The 18,908-nt window shown below is 37.5% G+C and overlaps 4 protein-coding genes across 6 annotated transcripts; 1 reads left to right on the top strand and 3 right to left on the bottom strand.

The window, feature by feature from the left end:
* Positions 1-464: 464 nt before the first annotated feature.
* LOC114729504 (ribosomal RNA-processing protein 8) lies at positions 465-3,895 on the bottom strand. 3 transcript variants are annotated; one of them, XM_028916503.1, is made up of 9 exons: positions 3,633-3,895; positions 3,426-3,487; positions 2,982-3,033; positions 1,886-2,000; positions 1,686-1,780; positions 1,067-1,173; positions 874-988; positions 755-799; positions 465-660 (listed from the first exon to the last, which is right to left on the bottom strand). In XM_028916503.1, the coding sequence occupies exons 1-9, from the start codon at positions 3,819-3,821 to the stop codon at positions 589-591; spliced, it is 852 nt and encodes a 283-aa protein (XP_028772336.1). In that variant the 5' UTR covers positions 3,822-3,895; the 3' UTR covers positions 465-588. The 3 variants fall into 3 exon arrangements, with proteins under 3 accessions (XP_028772336.1, XP_028772337.1, XP_028772339.1); XM_028916504.1 differs by having other exon boundaries at positions 585-660; positions 755-809; XM_028916506.1 differs by having other exon boundaries at positions 612-662; positions 760-809.
* A 1,741-nt stretch (positions 3,896-5,636) lies between these two features.
* Positions 5,637-7,702, bottom strand: LOC114729522 (uncharacterized). The gene is made up of 2 exons (XM_028916532.1): positions 5,821-7,702; positions 5,637-5,734 (listed from the first exon to the last, which is right to left on the bottom strand). Exons 1-2 carry the CDS (start codon positions 7,700-7,702, stop codon positions 5,637-5,639), a joined length of 1,980 nt encoding a protein of 659 aa, XP_028772365.1.
* Positions 7,703-12,117: 4,415 nt separating this feature from the next.
* Positions 12,118-14,102, top strand: LOC114729517 (U-box domain-containing protein 3). Its single transcript, XM_028916527.1, has 2 exons — positions 12,118-12,529; positions 12,991-14,102. Exons 1-2 carry the CDS (start codon positions 12,315-12,317, stop codon positions 13,775-13,777), a joined length of 1,002 nt encoding a protein of 333 aa, XP_028772360.1. The 5' UTR covers positions 12,118-12,314; the 3' UTR covers positions 13,778-14,102.
* Positions 14,103-15,171: 1,069 nt separating this feature from the next.
* Positions 15,172-18,673, bottom strand: LOC114729515 (uncharacterized). Its single transcript, XM_028916524.1, has 5 exons — positions 18,285-18,673; positions 18,069-18,154; positions 17,328-17,633; positions 17,160-17,243; positions 15,172-15,727 (listed from the first exon to the last, which is right to left on the bottom strand). The coding sequence occupies exons 1-5, from the start codon at positions 18,666-18,668 to the stop codon at positions 15,400-15,402; spliced, it is 1,188 nt and encodes a 395-aa protein (XP_028772357.1). The 5' UTR covers positions 18,669-18,673; the 3' UTR covers positions 15,172-15,399.
* Between the last annotated feature and the right edge of the window lie 235 nt (positions 18,674-18,908).

Below are 18,908 nucleotides of genomic sequence, written 5' to 3'. Positions count from 1 at the left end.
TCATAATTATTTTTAAGAAATCAATCTGTATATAATATAAGATATGAACAATATAAGGACCGACAAAATATTAGAGAAGCGGTATTTTGATTTTGACCATGTTATTACATCATATACGAAGCTAATTGATCCTCCAAGCCTCCAATTATTGGCCGAAAAATGATTACCCATCCGATCAGCTCGCACCATTTTTAAATTACAAAGCTGCAAATTATCAAGCAAGGAAAAGTTTACCCACCAAGGTTTAAAATTATTTAATCAAAATCATAAATGTCCTTAATTAATAGCATACGAGACGTCGTTCACCTCCGTCTCCTTTTAACTGAACTCTAGTAACAGACCATTTAATAAAATAGAATAAAAATCAAATAAAATAATTATATATAGTTTATATTTCATATTGAAAAGTAATAAACAAATTATTACTAAACAATAAAGGGAATATATATATATATATATATATATATATATATATATAAAGAGGAATGGGAACTTTTCTCTCACTAATCAAATTCCCCGTAACCACTATTTATACCCAAAAAAAAAAAAAGAACTAGCATCAGCAGTATGAGGTATCGCCTCAACGTCTCAACGGCGCTTGTACAGACAAGGTTTCAATACAGGCCATTCAACTTCCGCCCTCCTAGAATTTTGCTTATCCTACAGACAAAGGGTTAAAGCTAAGTCTATCTTTAGGAGCGACGATCAATAACACTAACTGTGAATAACAAATAGTTGAGAAAAATGGACTCACCTTCTTCTTAAAGTAAAATAAAATAAACACCTTATTTGAGAAATCCTGCATGTTCCTTATAGAAGTCAGCACAAGCTAAGGGAAGATTATAGAGTTCATTAAAAAGAGAATTATTTTACCTGTTTGACAGAGCGAAACCCAAGCTCACAAATAGCCTCTGAAAACTTTTCTGGCTCTGCTCCTCCAGTATTTGGATCAAACCTGCTTTTTACTTCTGCTATTAAAAGCCAGCCACTGTCAAGAAATATTAAGTCAGACCCTTGACGGAAAAGCATCACTAATGTAAAAGCTTAAGGCATAGAAGTTGCGAACCCTGGCTTAAGCACTCTGTACGCTTCTTCAAGATAACTCGAGTAATTGGTCCCCATCAACGAAAGACAGAAGACAGAAACGTCAACAGATGAGGTGCCAAGGGGTGCCTGCATGTAGCCACAGAAAAGATTAGGGCCTCCATAATTCATCCTAATTTGAAGTCTTTAACATAAAATTTTTGCATTGTTCACCTCTCTGGACCCTGCATTCAATGTTTTACCCCAAAAAAGTAGTGTTCAATGTGTACTACGCCCATAATCACGCAACACAGCAATTACATGTTCGAGCTTAAAAAAAAAAAGAGTTTTTTTTTTGGGGGGGGGAGGTAAACAAATACATATTACTACATTGGGATGACCAAAAACCACTTTTGTACTCTTTGGGGATGCTAACGGACCAATATTTTCTTAATGTCGTTAAATGGTGAATAAAAAGCAACTCCAAGAAAAGATACTCACAGGTACGTTCTTCTGAATTGTGAATACCAAAAGACGCAAAAGTCAGTTCTTCAGATTTTGTTTAGTTCAATGTATAAAAACAAAGGCAGCTAATAAGATTAATGTCCAATGCTAGAAAAGTTATTTAATGCGTACAGCCCTTTAAAAGCAGAAGTACATACATTTGCCATGTCACAGGCAATTACTTTAGGATCTCTCGAGACAAGATCCAGGGAGAAGACCGTATTCTTCACACTTTTTTCAATGAGTGCATCTCCTGGAATAACATGGGGAAATAAACAACTAAGCAGTGAACCGATGAATAACATGGATGGCATAAAAAAGCAACTATAATCTGTAGTCGGGAACAGTAAGTTCTCACCACAGCCAAAATCTGCTATAACCAGAGACGGGCTCTGTTTTTTCAGCCAGTTTATGATGACATTGACAGGCTGCTCGGGCCATTGTGACATTTGCATTTTGTATCCTGTATGATACTATTGCTAACCAGATAAATAGAGGAATAATTGGCGCTGCCAAAAAGATGGCGACATATTCTTACATTTTTACTGCTAAGTTTATTTTATTAATGTGCATAAATATGAGGTTAAAACACACGCAAAGATATCAACATACTGCTATGGAAAAGAAAATGGAGCCTAGTGACTAGTCCATCAAGATTCAAGACACAACAAATATGGAAATTTTTCACTGATTCTCTATGTGAAAATCTTTAAGCCAGAGGCAGCATTAATCATCAGAAACTCTAAAAATCACAGGCATTATGGTTTCTGCTTCTTAGAAGACAGTATTGAACTCGAACAAGAAACTAATACAGCGCCCCCTATTAAGACATACTTCAGAAGGAAACATCATGCAAATAAATTTGTAACGGGAAGTTTTGGCAAACATGGGTACTGACTGACTTTGGTTCTTGGATAGAGACAGAAGAAGGAAATTCTGCTGATACTTGCATCATCTTGTGGCCATATCTTTCATTACTTCCACACTATTCCAATAACTCCTTATTTTTAGCCTACGTAATGTTGTGCATAATAAATTCACTAGGATATTTGCTAGTTGGGTTTGGTCTCTATGATTATAATAAACTGACAACAACTATCTTATATCTGGGGTTCAGTCCCCTTCCAAATGGACTACTTTATTGGAAGAGATTTGCGTTCAAGATTCTTGCACTCACTTTCTCTAACAAAAAGTCCTTTCCTATTCCATCTCCTCTGTTTTTCTGTTTTTCTGTTTATATCTCCATCTCCTAATTGTTCCAAAGTATTACAAACAGCTTAACTGTGAATATACCTGCATGCGTATAAGTGATTGCATGATTGTGTGTTCATGTTTCTTTGTTCCATTAAACACAAACGTCAATCTTAATTTGAACAGACTTGAGACTATGACAATATAAATGTCGGATATGCACTTTCTACGAAAATAATTTTGTAATTGGAAACAATACCTACCAGTTCAAACAGTGAGGGGTCTTCTTGAAAATAGTTTAGGGCCTCTTCCCCACTGAAAAGAACGCCAAAAATTTATAAATCTTACCACAATAACAGCATTAGGAATAAATAATCAAATAAAACAGTAATATATAACAGGTCACCAGACCATTTAACTAGCCATGATAAGAACAACAAATCCAGGGAATTTGAGTAAGCCACTGGAATCTGAACACGCAAGGATGATGAGTAAACGATATTCTCATTCAATTCTTCAAATTTACATATAGGAAGAATAAAGGGGATCTAATACGCGTAAAATCGCGACATTCGTACAACTGAGAATACCGTATACAAAATCAATAGCTAAAGGTCTCTGATGAAACCGCCTTAAAGATGTTATTAAAGTGAGGCAAGACAATAGTTCAATAATAACAGTGAGCAGGATTTCTGAGTTGTACATACGTGCATGTGTACAGCTTCTCGTTAATCATCCTGAAATGCCCTCCTGACAACCTCTCCCGCATCTACAAGTCCCACACAGTATTCAGATTAGCCACATTCCCCTAATGAAAGGTTCATGTCTCTGATTTCTTTCTTTTCTTCTTCTTGTTGTTGTTGGCCATATCATATCCATATAAACAATTCAAGCAGAGCAAGAGATGGTCATACCTTGTCGAGAAAACTAGAGGCCTTGGTGGGTTCTTGCAATTTCGTTCGCTTAGCAGAACCAGGATTGTGGTCAACAACTCCTTTTCCAGAAGTAATATCTAGGCCCTTCCTCTTCGCCTCATTTTGATGAGTTGGTTTCCGATTCTGCTTCTGTCTCTTTCGCTTTTTACTTTGCTCGTTCTTTGCCATGGCTTGGCTTTTGCTATTCCCCGCAACTCTTCCTCCTCCTTCAAGTTGAGCTCAGGAGAAGGGCAACTCGATCTTTTCCGAAAATGGACTAGGTCTTTTTCTTCTTTTTTTTTTTGGCTCTTTCAAGCGGCCGGAGACAAAGGAATAAGGTTGTTTCCATTTTTTGTGGGTGGATGTCCATTACGAAAGAATACGAATTGTTGGGCTACACGCATTTCGGCCCATTAATAATTTTATTGCTAATTTTGCATTTTGTGGGGGGGGGGGGGATTTTTTTTTTAAAATCAAAGATTGAGTTCCTTACAAAATACCAACAAAACAACACAATACCTAGTTTCTTCTATCAACTTCTCCCTCAATAATAAGAGATAGTTGATTTAGGATACAAAAGTTGCTCCCTATGAAATGAGAGAATTTAGTTAGATGATCAATAGTAGGGATTAACTCTTTAAAAATATGTACGGTACAACTTTCCAATCCGTGAGAGTCTAACATCATCAAGAATATCCTTAGACGGATACGTATTTTTACAACTCCTATAGATCATAGACAAGACTTCCACGCAGTCAATATACATCAGTTATGTTTATTGTCAAAATATGTTATTGTCTCTATATAATTTATAAAAACTTTAATGAGTTATACCAGTTATAAAAATTTTGTGCTGCACCCAGGATGTACGCGAATTATGTATGTTATTTATATTAATATTGTCGAAGAAAGAATCCCTTTTTTTTTAATGTGAATTTATAAAGGGTAAATAGCTTCCCTTACAATCCACGTGCAAGTTTTTGTTTCCAATATAATTTAAATTATATACCTTATAATTTATGTGTACCTGTTTTATGACGAGACCATTTTGCGTTAACCAGTATGTAAATTCTACTTCTTGACTTCTTGTGTTTATAAAAAAAAAATTATATTATCTCAGGCCCTAATTATAAGATCTTGTTTATAGTCTACAAATGAGATCTTATAACTATAACCGAATGTTATGTGTTTTTTTAGGCACAACTTACTAGAGAGTGCATGCCTCATAGGATCCTTGCACAATTCACAATTGGCATAGAACCGTCAAATTGCATCAGTTCAGAGACATGAGGAAAGAGACTAAGAGAGCAAGAAAATTTGGGGCGAATAGGATCTCCCAACCAGCTCCCCCAAAAGCCTGTTTCCAAAATGTTTACATGTGTTTACATACAAAAAATGACATTAATCTAGAACGGGCAAAAAAGTGGTCCTCTCATCGGGGTCCCAGAAAGATGTCCTCCATCTCATCAAAAACATACTAGATGACTCGATGTCATCAAGAACGTCACCCGGATTTGAAACATGCATCAAACGCAGCAAGGAAAAGGATAAAGCTACTTATTAACTTCCAATGGTTAATTTCTTTTTTTAGGAAAAAAAAATCTTTGGTTGGATTGCCTCCCATCACTGGTTTGGCCCGTATTCAGCTGTATTATAGAGAAGTCAAGCAAGCAGCCTGGCTTAACTATGGGAGCAACATGGATATGAGAAGTTAGACATCAATATAGCGCTTTATTTCCATTACAATGATGTACAAGCAAAGCACCTGCGCGCGAATGGAGGCACAAACTGGGGAGAAGAAAGCGCAAATACATTCCTGTTGTTGGCTCCATATCAGTAAATATCGCTGCTGCTAAAAATGATGTAGTTGCTGCATATTATATTGACATAATTTACAGGCCACACCAATTCTAGTATAAAAGAAAACGATGTCAAATACTTCGTTGCAATAGAAAAAGAAACAGGGAAAAAAGGAAACCGAACCAGAGAAGTGGTCCTCAAATATCACCGTGCAGTTTCATGGGTGCTTCCAAGAACAAATTCCGCATATAACCTTTTAAAGCGATCATCACTGTCATCAGCAGAGGACCCATTATCGCTCCCTACATGCACAATGCCACTTATCACTTGGCTTGGATTTGAAAATCTATAGAGATAATTAATAGGCATTAAGAGCAATAACTAATACATAGCAGAGTCACCTCCAAAGCAGAGGGGAAAACAGCAATGCCCCCAAGTATGCTAAGGCCGGTCAAATAGGCATTGTGCCCAGGTATCTCATCTTGGATAGCTTGTGTTCCATATTCCAACAGTATCTGATGCATGATTGTTAATAGAATCGCTTCGATGTACCTTTTTTCCATGGCTAGCTGTGCAGCCGCTGGGATTGTTGCAAGCAAAGGGGCTGGTGTGATGGGTAAAATAGCACTCATGAGGGAAAGAGATGTTGAAGTATACAGAAAATGAATGTGATAGAATCTAAACAATAGGTATGTTAAACATCCTTGAAACCATGTGAGCTTAGCAGTAGCCAATAACACGCTACTCACTGCATGATCAAGAACCTGAGCACACTGGACCCGGGTGGATTTCGATATTGGCACCATATCTAAAACATGGTCCATCACTCCCCCAGACTCTGAAGTCATCAAATAGTACAAAAGCCATAAGAACACCGTTAGTTCAGATATGAAATTCACCAACCCTGCAGCTCCAGAGACTATGGAGACGGCCATGTACAACAATATATTGGCACCGCAAGTCAGCAATCTTTTGGACACATCCAAACTCTCCCGTAAAAGTGCTTTAAGCTCCCCCATCAAGCCTTCCCTGGCAATTAAAGACGCCAATTCCCTAAATAACCCGTCAATGTCGCTGTAGATATTCTTCCACTGTCCATTTCTTACCCTTGACTGAATATAAGAAAGCTTCTGAGACACTGGTCTAACGTTAGCTTGGACTGGAACACTGGATTTAACAGAACCTTGTGAGTGACTAATTAGGTAATTCCTCACGCCATGAACAATTTCCGTGACGTTATAATACGCGGCCAATGAATCAATATTCTGCAGCAAAGTTTCAGAAACTTTGGTGGCATAAGAATCAATCAATTCAGGTATATGGTTCTCGTCCATCCATTTCTTGACACCAATTCTCTCTGCATAATCGTTCTTGTGCAGATGCACCTTCAATGAGATCACTGCGTCTTTCCCCTCTAGTGCAATTTTATAAGAAAAGAAAACAAGACCGAAAACAGTTCCCACGATCATGAACATTATTAATCCAATCCCCACTATCGTTTTCAACCTATTAAGCATGATCGAAGTCAGGCAACTACTAATTTTGGAACCAAATGAACTATTATGACCACTCCGAAACTTTATACTTGAAATGGAAGTTAACTTTCTCATCTTGACCTTACCGAAACCAGATGCATATAGGGAGCAAGGGATTAAGAAGGCGGGAACAGAGAAAGAACCAATTCTTTCGTAAAGAACAATAAAAAGCCCAAAAGAGATAAGCCATTGCATGAGCTTGGAGAATCCGAATTTGCTCTGGGGCAAAGGGGAAGGGTAGCGGAGGAGGCGAAGCAGGGCGGCATGAGAATCGATCAGAGAAGAGCAGGTGACGTTAAGGGCGGACAAGGGAATGGCGAGTAGAGCGTGGAGGAGGCCGAGATTGAGGGAATGAGACCAGAAGGAGACGAGGGCAGTGTGAAGCTCGCGGAGAGGGATGGAGCAGAGGATGGCCCAAAGAATGGGGCGCCAATAGTTCTGGAGGAGCTTGGTGACGCCGTATAGAACGGCGAGGGACAAGGCGAGGCCGGCGTGAGCCATGGCTACGTACATTGCGATGCGGACTTGAGGGTCATCGTGCAACGGCAATTTTCTCTTACGGCGACGTCGACTTCTGCGGCGATTGGTTTGAGCCCGCTCCTCGGCGATCGGATCCGGGGCGGATCCCAATAAAGGAGGTTCTTGCTGCACGGGGCTGTTAAGGTTTCGAGACCAGCCGGAGAATTTAGGTGGCAGGCATAGATGATTCCGGGGAGCACCGATGGTGTCAGACATGTTGCCGATGAAGATGACGACGACGGGGAATCGGCCATGTTTGAAGCTTTCGGGCCAGTACCACGTAATTTATGCATGTGCTATTTTCATGCAGGGGAGGAAGCATGCTGCTTTCATTTGCCCGCTAATTGCATTGGCCGCTCAGTAAACAGGCCCAGTTCAGGCCCAATAACCCGTTGCAGAGCTCTTTTTTAAAAAACAAAACTGATTTTTAAGGACCACTTTGACATTTCAGTGTCCTTTAATAAATAAGTCTAAATAAATATTCTTGACCCAAAAAAAAAACCTAGATTATAAGGTCATTTGCTCACTTTCATAAGTTTTTGCTATTAATTTCCAATGGTGCATTGTGTTTTGAATTAAAAAAAGGGGCCAATGCTTTTAACACATTTTGATATCAAATTCAGACAATTGTTATCCTTATGTCGCTTCCTTAGATTTCAATCCTTATGTTCCTTAACGTTTCCCTTTTCACCCCCCAGGTAATTAATTATAATAATTCATTGCAAGCGCTTTCCATATCGATGTAATCCATTTAGTATAAATGCATATCTATACAAATTTTGACCCTAATATAACTAATTTTAAAACTTCAATGGGAATCCTTGACAATTTTCCTTATAGGAGATCTGACCTTTTTCTGTACATCGTATAATATTTCCATAAATGTAGTATTTTTCTGTAAATACTGATTAAACAGTATACTCCTCTGATCCTAAATATAAAACCCTTATATACACTATATTTAGGACTGGAGGAGTATATTCTTATCCCCTATATTTATACACACACATACCATTTGGGGATTTGATCCCATGACTATTCATTTTTAAGGGGTGTGCACATAAGCTAAAGGGCTTTGTCATATACTCTTCCGGTCCTAATTATAAGACCCAATTGACTTATTTGAGGAAATTAAGGAAGTAAGTTAAGTTGGTTATTTATAATAAATAAGTGTTGTCATTCCTAAAATATCCTTGCTAATTAAGTATATTGGCTAAAACTATCATTATTAGAAGGATTATCTTGGAAAAAATGCATAAATATAAGAGACAAAATGGATTGGGCCTTATAATTAGGACCAAATAAAAGTCAAATTGGGTCTTATAATAAGGACCGGAGGAGTATATGTGTATGTATATGTATATGTACACACAAGCGCACAGAACTATTCAGCACACCAAACACCCCGTGTGTGCGCGCGCGCGCGCATATAAGCACAGTCAAAGCATCAAAAGGCCTCCGCGCTGTAAGTGTAATTGGTTGAGGGTTTTTCCTTCACTTGTACTCTCAATTATAATAATTGTGTCGTCAAAACCAGGCAGCCCCCAACAGTACACATTTCACAACTCAGGTAAAGCACTCCAAATTTTTACACTTCACGTATCATATACTACCTCCGGTCTTTAATATAAGATCCTGTTTAATTTTTATTTTAGTTCTAAATATAAGACCCCAATCCATTTTGTCTCTCATATTTATATATTTTTTTCCAAGGTGGTCTTTCTAATAATTGTAATTCTAGCTAATATAGTTGATTAGTAAGAATATTTTAGAAAAGACAACACCTGTTTGTTACAAATAACTAACTTAATTTCTTTTCTTAATCTCTTCAAATTAGTTAACTGGATCTTATAATTAAGACCGGAGGTAGTATAATCGACTCTATTATTTTCTCCTCAGGCTGAACCATTCTCTGGGCGAGCGCGCGCGCACATATATATATATATGGGCTAAATTATACAAAACTTCACTAAACTATGGACCAGTTACATATAACCTTCTTGATGTTTAAAAGTTTAAATTCAACCCCTCCGATCTTTCTTTTTTTTTTTAATTATGAACACCTTGCCGCTAACTCACTGTTATCTTTCTAATGAAATTTACCATGTCAGATCAATACAAAGCACCTCGCATCCTACGTGGTATCTTACATGGCATCTCATCTAAGTTAATTTTATAAAACACCCCTGAACTTTAAAATAGTTGCACATAACCCCCTAACATTTTAATACTAAACTTCCATTACTTTTTTTTCCCTATTTAATGCTCATCAAAACCTACTCATTACTTTCATTTACAATGTTATAATTTTATTTTATGATCTTAATAAATTATATTTATTAAGATTTTGACAATCTTTTATTAATTAAAATAGCAATTTTTGTGCCAGAAAAATAAAATAAAAACTTCATTTGAAAAATCATGTTGACAAAAAATATAAGAATAAAAGCTCAACTTCTAATTTGAAAAAAAAAGGGTAATAAAAGATAAATATTGGCAAAAGTGAAATACTAAACAAGGCTGGAAGTTTCATTTTGATGCTGTGAGGGTCTCATAAGAATTGAAAGGTAAAAGTTGCGTTTCATCGAAGAGATTTAATGAGCAAGAGATTTTTTTAATATAAAATGACATTTTAATCCTCATATAAAAATAATATAATTATAATAAAATGATTATATTAGATAGGATGCTAGGTAGGATGCAAGGTGTCTTGTTTTGATCTGATATGGCAAATTCTGTTAAAAAGATAACAGTTGCTTAACGGCAAGGTGTTCATAATAAAAAAAATAAAAGATCAAGGGGGTTGAGTTTAAACTTTCAAATATCAAGGAGGTTACATGTAACTGGTCCATAGTTCAGGGAGCTTTGTGTTAATTTAGCCATATATATTGGTGTTTAATTACGTGATGCCACAATTTCACGTTTTCACACCTTAATCCTGGGGTTTTAAGTATCATTATTTAATTTCACATGTACATAATTGACAATCACACTTCATATATACCTCACAGAACTTCAAGTTAACTGTTCGTCTTGTGATAGGGATTCAGAGGCTATATACTCCCTCTGGTCCTAAATATAAAACTAATTTAATAGTGTAATTTATACTATAAAATGAGTTTTATATTTAAGACTGGAAGAATATTATATTTGACATGCATGTATTTTAAATGAAAGTTTGTTTGTCTGAATATGATGGGACCGTCGTTGTTGATCTTACATTAATATACAAATATAACTAAGATGGTTCAAAGGAGCAGGATAAATGAGTATTTAAAAAAGCTACTGCCTCCGGTTTTTAATATAAAATCTCATTTCATTTTTATTTTGATCTTAAATATAAAATGCCAATCTATTTTGTCTTTTATATTTATTCATTTTTTTCTAAAATAGTTCTTCTAATAATGATAGTTCTAACCAACAAAGTTGATTAGTAAGAATATTTTAGGAAAGACAACACCTATTTATTACAAATAACTAACTTAACTTGTTTCCTTAATCAATTCAAATTAGTCAGCTAGCTCTTGTATTTAGGAGCGGAAGTAGCATTAAAAATTATGCCACGTTTTAAGTATACAGGTGATTAATTTGAAGCGAGAAAAAGAGGGGAAGGCCATATATCAAGTTCCAACAGAGACCACAGAAATATAAGTACCCGAGGACCTTATACCTAAAGATAACTTCAAAAGCTCTGAGATTCTTTTCACCAGTGTTTTCAGACACATCAAACTGGTCACTGACATGGAGGAATATATTGATTACCAAGCTCTTTTCATCTCAAACTAAGGTTAATTAGTTAATTAGTTGATTGATTAACAGTTTAATCCCGTTAATCTAACTTATGTAGTATTTATTAATTTTAACAGTGACCATTGCATTTGGCATGCACGTTCGTTCCAGCAAGAGCTTAATGAGGGAAATTCATTAGAACACAAACAGAGCACAAGTAATTCAATAGCATTGTAGGGGAAATTCTCAATAGAAGACTTATATGGACAAATATCATAAAAATTATAATTTTTTTGTAGCAAAACCAACAACAACGATACGATAATTTTAAATTAACATGCTTAACTATGAATTCATTTGAATAAAACCGACTGTTATGAAGGCCAGGCCCCTTTAAAAGCACGAGTCTCATGAGTCCTATTTAAAATTATAATATACATAAAGTTGAATACCTACTACTACTAATTATAATCTCCAAATTCTTTTCGTGGCCACTTTTTTTTATTTCTTGTTGTTGGTTATAACATAAGCAATTTCATTTCATTCCAAGATTTGGCGCCACTATCAATGGTCAAAAAAGGATATCCGAGCAAAGAATTAATAAATGTGATGATTGTGATTAACAAGAATGATTTAATCATAATATCTATATTTTATTTTTTTCTCTGTCCTACCTGCAAGCCTTATGGCCCAATCAAAATTTTGAAAATCCCAATAGAATCAATAATGAATTTAAACACACAAAATCCGCAGGACATTCTTGTAAAACGTTTAATCTAGCAAAAAGCGAGCGGCGTTTGCTTCTATATAAGGAAAGTTAAAGCATTATTCTTAGGGGACTGATATTATATATTTCCCAGAGACCCAAAATTCACCGAAGAGCGAAAAGCTGACCCAAAAGAATAGAAGTTGCTTGTATCTGAAACAACGGATTGTGAAAAAAGCTTAACGTTACCTCTTGAAGCAACCAATCCCATTGCTACAATTACCACTCTCTAAGCAAGAGAAATCCACAACCTCACATACAGAGTGAGACAAAGCAAAAAGAGAGAGAGAAATAAGACAGAGAGACACAGAGAGATCACTGCTTTGCGGTTCAATGGAGAAACAGGTGGTGGAAAACCTATGGAAGGGTGAGAGAGAAGCTCAGATTCAAGCAGCAGTGGAGCTTACTAGATTAAGCAGCAAGCAGAGGCACAAGTTGGCAGAAAATGGAATAATGGTGCCTCTGATTTCTATGCTCCATTCTCAAGATCACGAAGCCATTGAAGCTTCTCTCTGTGCTCTGCTCTGTCTTGCCTTTGGCAGTGAACGGTAAGTTCAGTCCATTATCCACTCTTTGTTTTCCATTCTTCAAGTTTTAAACTTTTGTTTTATCTTGTAGTTCAGTTTTGTCGATTGCTTATCACGCCCGAAAGGTTGTGGACTTGAACAGAACAATCTGGTTATGGAAAATTTTGCTGGAAATGTCACAGACCCAGAACTTGTATAGTATGAGTCTTAGAAAAGTTTTAAACTTTTTAAGTAGCCCGTGATGAACTGATCGTTTTTTGTTGGGGGGACTGAAGAATATGTTCTTGGTAATAATGCTAGGCATTGTTAATAGTAGATTCTACCATCCACTCATCATGATCCTTTACCAAAAAGTAAAGTAACAAACACAAGGGAGAGAATATGTTAATTTCTTCAATCGTACGAATTCATCCAAATGCTTTTCTTATCGGATTAGTAAAATATCTAAATTTCTTTTCTTCCTTTTTTTTTTTTTTAAACAGAAACAAGATTCGGATCGTCAGGTCTGGAGCTTTACCAGTGTTATTGAATCTCCTCCAATGCCAAAGCCAACCACTCGTAGAACTAACACTAGCTGCGATGCTAACTCTTTCTTCTTGCAAAGCAAATAAGCTCGCACTATCTTCATCTGGGGCCATCCAATTACTATTACAAATTCTCAATGGCCATTATGAAAGTTGCACAAACACTCAATCCCAGCTTGACGCTATAGCCACACTTCATAACCTCTCAACCTGTGAAGAGATAACACCTCTGCTAGTCTCTTCTGGTATAACAATGTCCTTACTTGAACTAATGCACAACTCAGGAAAATCAAGTGAGACGGCTGAGAAAGCAATTGGGTTGCTGGAAAACGTTGTGCATTCATCAGAGAGAGCATTAAGCGAGGCTGCTAGCATAGGAGGGGCTCTAAGGATAGTGGTTGAGACTATTGAAGACGGGTCCATGATAGGGAAAGAGCATGCGGTAGGGATACTGCTTCTGATATGCAAGAGTTGCAGAGAGAAATACAGAGGAATGATATTGAGAGAAGGAGTGATGCCTGGTCTGCTTCAGTTAAGTGTGGATGGAACACAGAGAGCAAAAGGGATGGCTCGAGAATTGTTGTTGCTTCTGAGGGATTGCTCCAATTATGGTTCAACAAGTGGTAAGAAGATGAATCATGTGATTGTACAACAGATAATGCAGGAGATTGATGAGGAAGGTGAGGAATTGGCTGGGAGTACTTTGAGATTGGTGGAGGAGATGATTGCCAAGCTCAATACATGACACTGACGTGTGTGAAGCTTCTAGTCCGATGACGTTGTCTTGTGCTGCTTTGGGCTGTTAATGATGTAGGAGACTTCAAGTTAGGATCTGATAACCAGCTTAGTATTGTTAGGCTATTGTCATTTTTGACACTTCCTCTGTACATAAGATGGGTTAGGTCATCTTCCAGTTCTGGTATGATTCAAATTAGATATTGGTGATGTGAATTGATTTGGTATGCTCAGCTTTTAAAACTATGGATGCTGATTTCCAAACCCTCGACCTGGAGGGTTTGATGTCAAGTTATAATATTCTGAGACGTCTACGAAGTCCAGATTTGATATCCAACAACATATGTCCAATTAGCAGCCGATGATTTAGCGTTCTTTTCCAAGAGGAGCTAACACTAGCCTTTTTCCTGATAGTGTCAGAAAGCAGAAAACGAACATTCACCTTCACATTATTATATTTCTTGATGAGTGATTTAAAAAGTTAAATTCTCTAGCACGGGAAAAGTCTAGTTGCTTTTTGTTCTTATGTTAAAAATAATTTTGGAAAGTAATTTTACAAAACGGGAAATTCACGGGGATAATCAATTTCCGAAATAAGTAGCAGTTAAACATTAGGAAACAAAAATGCGTTGGAATACATGTTTTCAAATCAAAATGCGCATCAATCAGTAATTTCAACATTCCAAATTCTGCGTCTCCCAAGAAGTTGCTTGTATCTAGCCTTGTCCCTCCCCCTACAGCAGAGCTATTCAGGCACCACGGGCTTTGGGCGAATACGAAGCTCCTGAACAAATTGGAAGTTCTTAAAGCAACATGGAATCTTTCCAAACGAATGCGCTCTGACGTGGAGGATTTTTCAGGACAGGAACAAGCTGGGACGTTACACAAACTATGCCTCGTTATTTTCCAGTGGCTTCTAAGATAGTTGGCCGGTCACAACAGAGAATGACAAAATGGGTACATGCCTTCTCCCTACTTCTCCCAATATATTTACCAAGGTGCCATTTGGAATGTTTGGATTGCCCCAAATACATATTTAAAAAAATATTTTTATACAGACAAAAACAAAACTTCTCTTACATACTTATATATATATATATATATATATATATATATCGTAAAATCACTTTTAACATTATGATTTTATTTCCATCTAAACACTCCTATTAATAATTGTTGTTCCCAAGTTTGCCACATTACTTTCACAAGTGGCAAAAGCGTCATTTGCTCCCTTTTTCATTCTCGGGGATCAAGTATCCCTCTACAATCTTTTTATGAATTTTTTTTCCAAAAAAAAAAAAACACTTCACCACAGCACCCTTTGAACTTGCTATGCGACCAGCGGGGAAAAAAAAAAACAAAGAAGAAAGCCAGGGGGGGTGGGGATAGAGCATGACTGAACACTAAACAGCAAGAACAAATTGTTGTGCTCCTGTTAACAAAGGACATGTAGTGTTTTCAACAGCGAACTGTAGGTATACTTCTACAATGCTTTCAACCAACAAACGGAAGAAGATCGTACAAAGAAACGGTTCTCATGATTATTCCTCCATTCACCGAACATCTGTAGTCTCTACAAAAGAAAGAGGGTAACCAACCCCCAGGCATAACACGCATGATTTAGAGCGCGTTTTAGCCTGACCTTCTATAAATTTTGTAAGCCACTGTAGCTGCTGCAAGAATTCCAAAAACACCAACAGCAATACGTACATTACGCTCTTCAAATAGGGGCCAGCTCCCACTGGATTTGTGCCCCCGCTTATGATGCGCTTGTTCGGTGGTTTCTTTAATCGCTTTGTTTTTCTCAGAACTTGGAGGATTCATGCAACAAGAAACCCCATTAGCACCCTGGCAACAACCACCCACATTTTCGTTCTTGCCCTTGTCAGTAAGCTCTCCATTAGGAACTTTATGATCATCTGTTCCCTTAACTTCCTCAACAGATGGCCCCATTTGGCCCCTGCAAAAATTTGCATGTAATTTAGCATCCCTCCTGTATAAGGGACTAAGAAAGTGCTTAAGATGCAGTTGACTCCATAGATTAACACTTAAAACATTATTAAAGATAATATCCTAATTAATACAAGAACCAAAGAACTTTTTTATATCGTAGACTCAAAGGTGATTGTACGGAGCACATTTTGACAAGACCATAATGAAGAAATAAGACATATGGGTGAAACCAGGCATCAAACAAACCAAAGAGAGTAGTATCCAGTCCATTTCTACTGATAGCATGTTCATCTGTTAAGGGGGCTCACATGTAATTCAGTTGCAGACACTTTTTTGTTGACTCCTTATTTGTTTATTTTGGCCTGACTTGCTCACTGCTTTTGCAGATGAAGAATGTTGCAAATTTCTTTATAAGATTCTCCTATCATATTATTATGAAGATGCATGATTATACAGTAATTAGACTCTAATAAAGTATAGAAGTACTAAATAAATACATCAGATGAGAACAAAGATTAGAAGCCTATATCATCATAGCAGATGTAGCAGAGTGCGAAGTAAATCATAAAGAAGAAAATTCTAAGTTAATTGATACGGATTGGGGCATTAGTAGATTTTTTTTCCCCCTTGTTTTCCACATCGCACAAGCAGGAAGCTCTACAAAGATGTTGCTATAATAAATGGAGGGAGCTACAATGGATTTAGTGCTCACTACAGCCAAGCTATACCTACATCACATCTGTTTTGTAGCACAATAGGCTGTCATGAGTGGCTACGAGCAACAACAAGAGCTAAAGTTAGCTATACATCCCTTGCTTCAGAAGATCAAATGGCAATGAGTTGATCATGTAGTCAAATGCCAAAGCATAATGTTCAGACGAGTTTCCCCCCTTTGTTATCCAATCTTTGATCACTTACAACCTAAATAATACTAACTTCAGTCTTAATTATAAGACCTCGTTTTTAATCTACAAACAAGACCTTATAATTAGGACCGGGGGTAATAATTAAAGTGCACGACGCCCAAGATCACTAACTCAAAAAGTTATCACGATGGGTTTTCTGGTTTTTCACATGTTTAAAATCCTTAGCCTAATAGTCAAGAGTTGTTGGCTTGGCTCGGGGCTGTATCTGTGTAAAATAAACCTAGCACATGCAAGGTGCTTGCGGTTAGCTTCTTGCATCAACCAAATAAGCACTGGCAGGGTGGCAACTGGAAGAAAAGTTGCAACTCAACCAGCAATAGGCATCAAAACCTCCAGCAAGTTGCATTAGAACCTTTGACTGCACCAGGCTATATATATATTTAGCTGACAAAACTAGAATCCTTTCACATCTCCCAAAAGATTATACCGGCATTTTGTTTTTACAAGCAGTTATATCCTTCAAATCATAACTTCATTGCATGATACAAGATGCACAGTTACATAAGCACTGACCTCCAAAGGCGTTGTATGACTTCTCCTTTTGCAATATGAGTATCCAGAAACTCGGGCACGTCATTAGGAGTAGCATAACCGTACCTAAAATCAATTATCCAGAGCTACAATTAAAATATCAACATTGAATCTCCTCAACATTAGAGAATATTAGATTTGAGAGCCTACCAGTGACCCATAATTTTTCCATCTGACCCCGGACTGCATATGATTACATTGCCAGCATACTTATGCCCACCTACATGAGAGCAGGCCCAAACAAATACCTGATCCTTCAAACCTCGAAGCTCAATTTCTTCGTTAAACTTCTCAATGAGAACTGGTCCACAAACACCACATCTAACATCACGACTTGCATGAGCGCAAACGAAAACATATGAACCAGCGATCTCATCTTGCACTCCAGCAGACCATGGTTTACCATTCACCATAACATCTTCAACAAAGCTATCGATATTTGACTCCGTCAAACCCCTTCAATCAAAAAAGAGAATACCTCAGAAATAACAGAACATACCTCATACAAGATTCCTTAATTTCTTGAATTCCTGCCAGAATTCAAAAAACAGACAAGCCTTCGAGGATTCAAAGAAAACCTACTTTAAGCGACTCCAAGATTTACGAAGCTGTAAGATATTCACACTTAATACTTCCCAGAGAAACTAATATTCTGATAGTCGGATCGGATAGTTAGACTATAACAAGCTAAATTTCAGCTACGGCTTATCTCTTATTACACGAAAAGGACATTCAGTCCCGAGCAATAAATCCAGAGATAAATCAGGTCCAGCTTCAGCTCATCAAATACAAAAAGGGGCTTAACGCCAAAAGAAAGTGACTAATCAATGATATCTTCCGCGAAAGCTAACATAAGTAGCACTAAGATCGTAACATATTCAGAAGATTTACCTATATTTGATCATTTCCGGGAAAATCAACACGTCGCCATCCAAGAAGCCAGCCTCCTCTCGTGCCTCGCATATGGTAATTTTAGTCTGTCAAATTATATCAGACCACCAAGTCAACGCATGAACCAACTATCATCATCCAATGCTGACTCAACTATAGAGCCATACAACTACTAAGTAGCCTAATGACCAGATTAACAGGGGGAAAACCGCAAACCTTTATGGTGATATCATTCTTGCGGGATTTAACAGTTGTTGCCAGAAGCTTCGGGAGTGGATCCGAGTCCGATGCCTCAACGCGCGGAGGCCAAACCTCGTGGTTCTTGTAGCAGACGAACACGTGACGGTCATATGCGTCGACAGTGCCGGAGAGATTCTCCTTGTACATCTCCGGCCGGCTGAACCCGTGCTTGGAGTCATCGGCAGTAGCCGTAGAGAAGTTCTCGGAAGCCATGGAGGAGGCTAGAGATAGGGTTTGTGCGCGAAAGGATGGCAGAGAATGAGAAGGGGGTTTGAGGAATTTGGTCGGTGATACTGATGCGTGAGAGAAAGGAAGCCAAAAGGCTGATGTAAGAAAACGTCCAAGGTGCGCAGCACGCATCGGGCGGTTTAGAGGGCGCGAGTGAAGTTCAACGAAATGAATTTAAGCGCGACGGTTGCATCGCACGCGCTGATGATGAGTTTGGTAGCTAGCTGTTTCTTTCTTGCAGGGGAGAAAATCAATTTGATACCTAATAACTTGATTTATTTATTGGTTGTTGAAAATCATTATCTTGACTAATGAAATATTAAGAGTGAAGACGCAATGTTTTTACTGTTTTGTTTGCATATTACTCCCCTT

The sequence above is a fragment of the Neltuma alba genome, unplaced genomic scaffold (assembly GCF_004799145.2).
Source record: "Neltuma alba isolate B1F8T4 unplaced genomic scaffold, ASM479914v2 tig00012640_pilon, whole genome shotgun sequence".
Classification (NCBI taxonomy): Eukaryota; Viridiplantae; Streptophyta; class Magnoliopsida; order Fabales; family Fabaceae; genus Neltuma; species Neltuma alba.
This window is presented reverse-complemented; position numbering and strand designations above follow the sequence as displayed.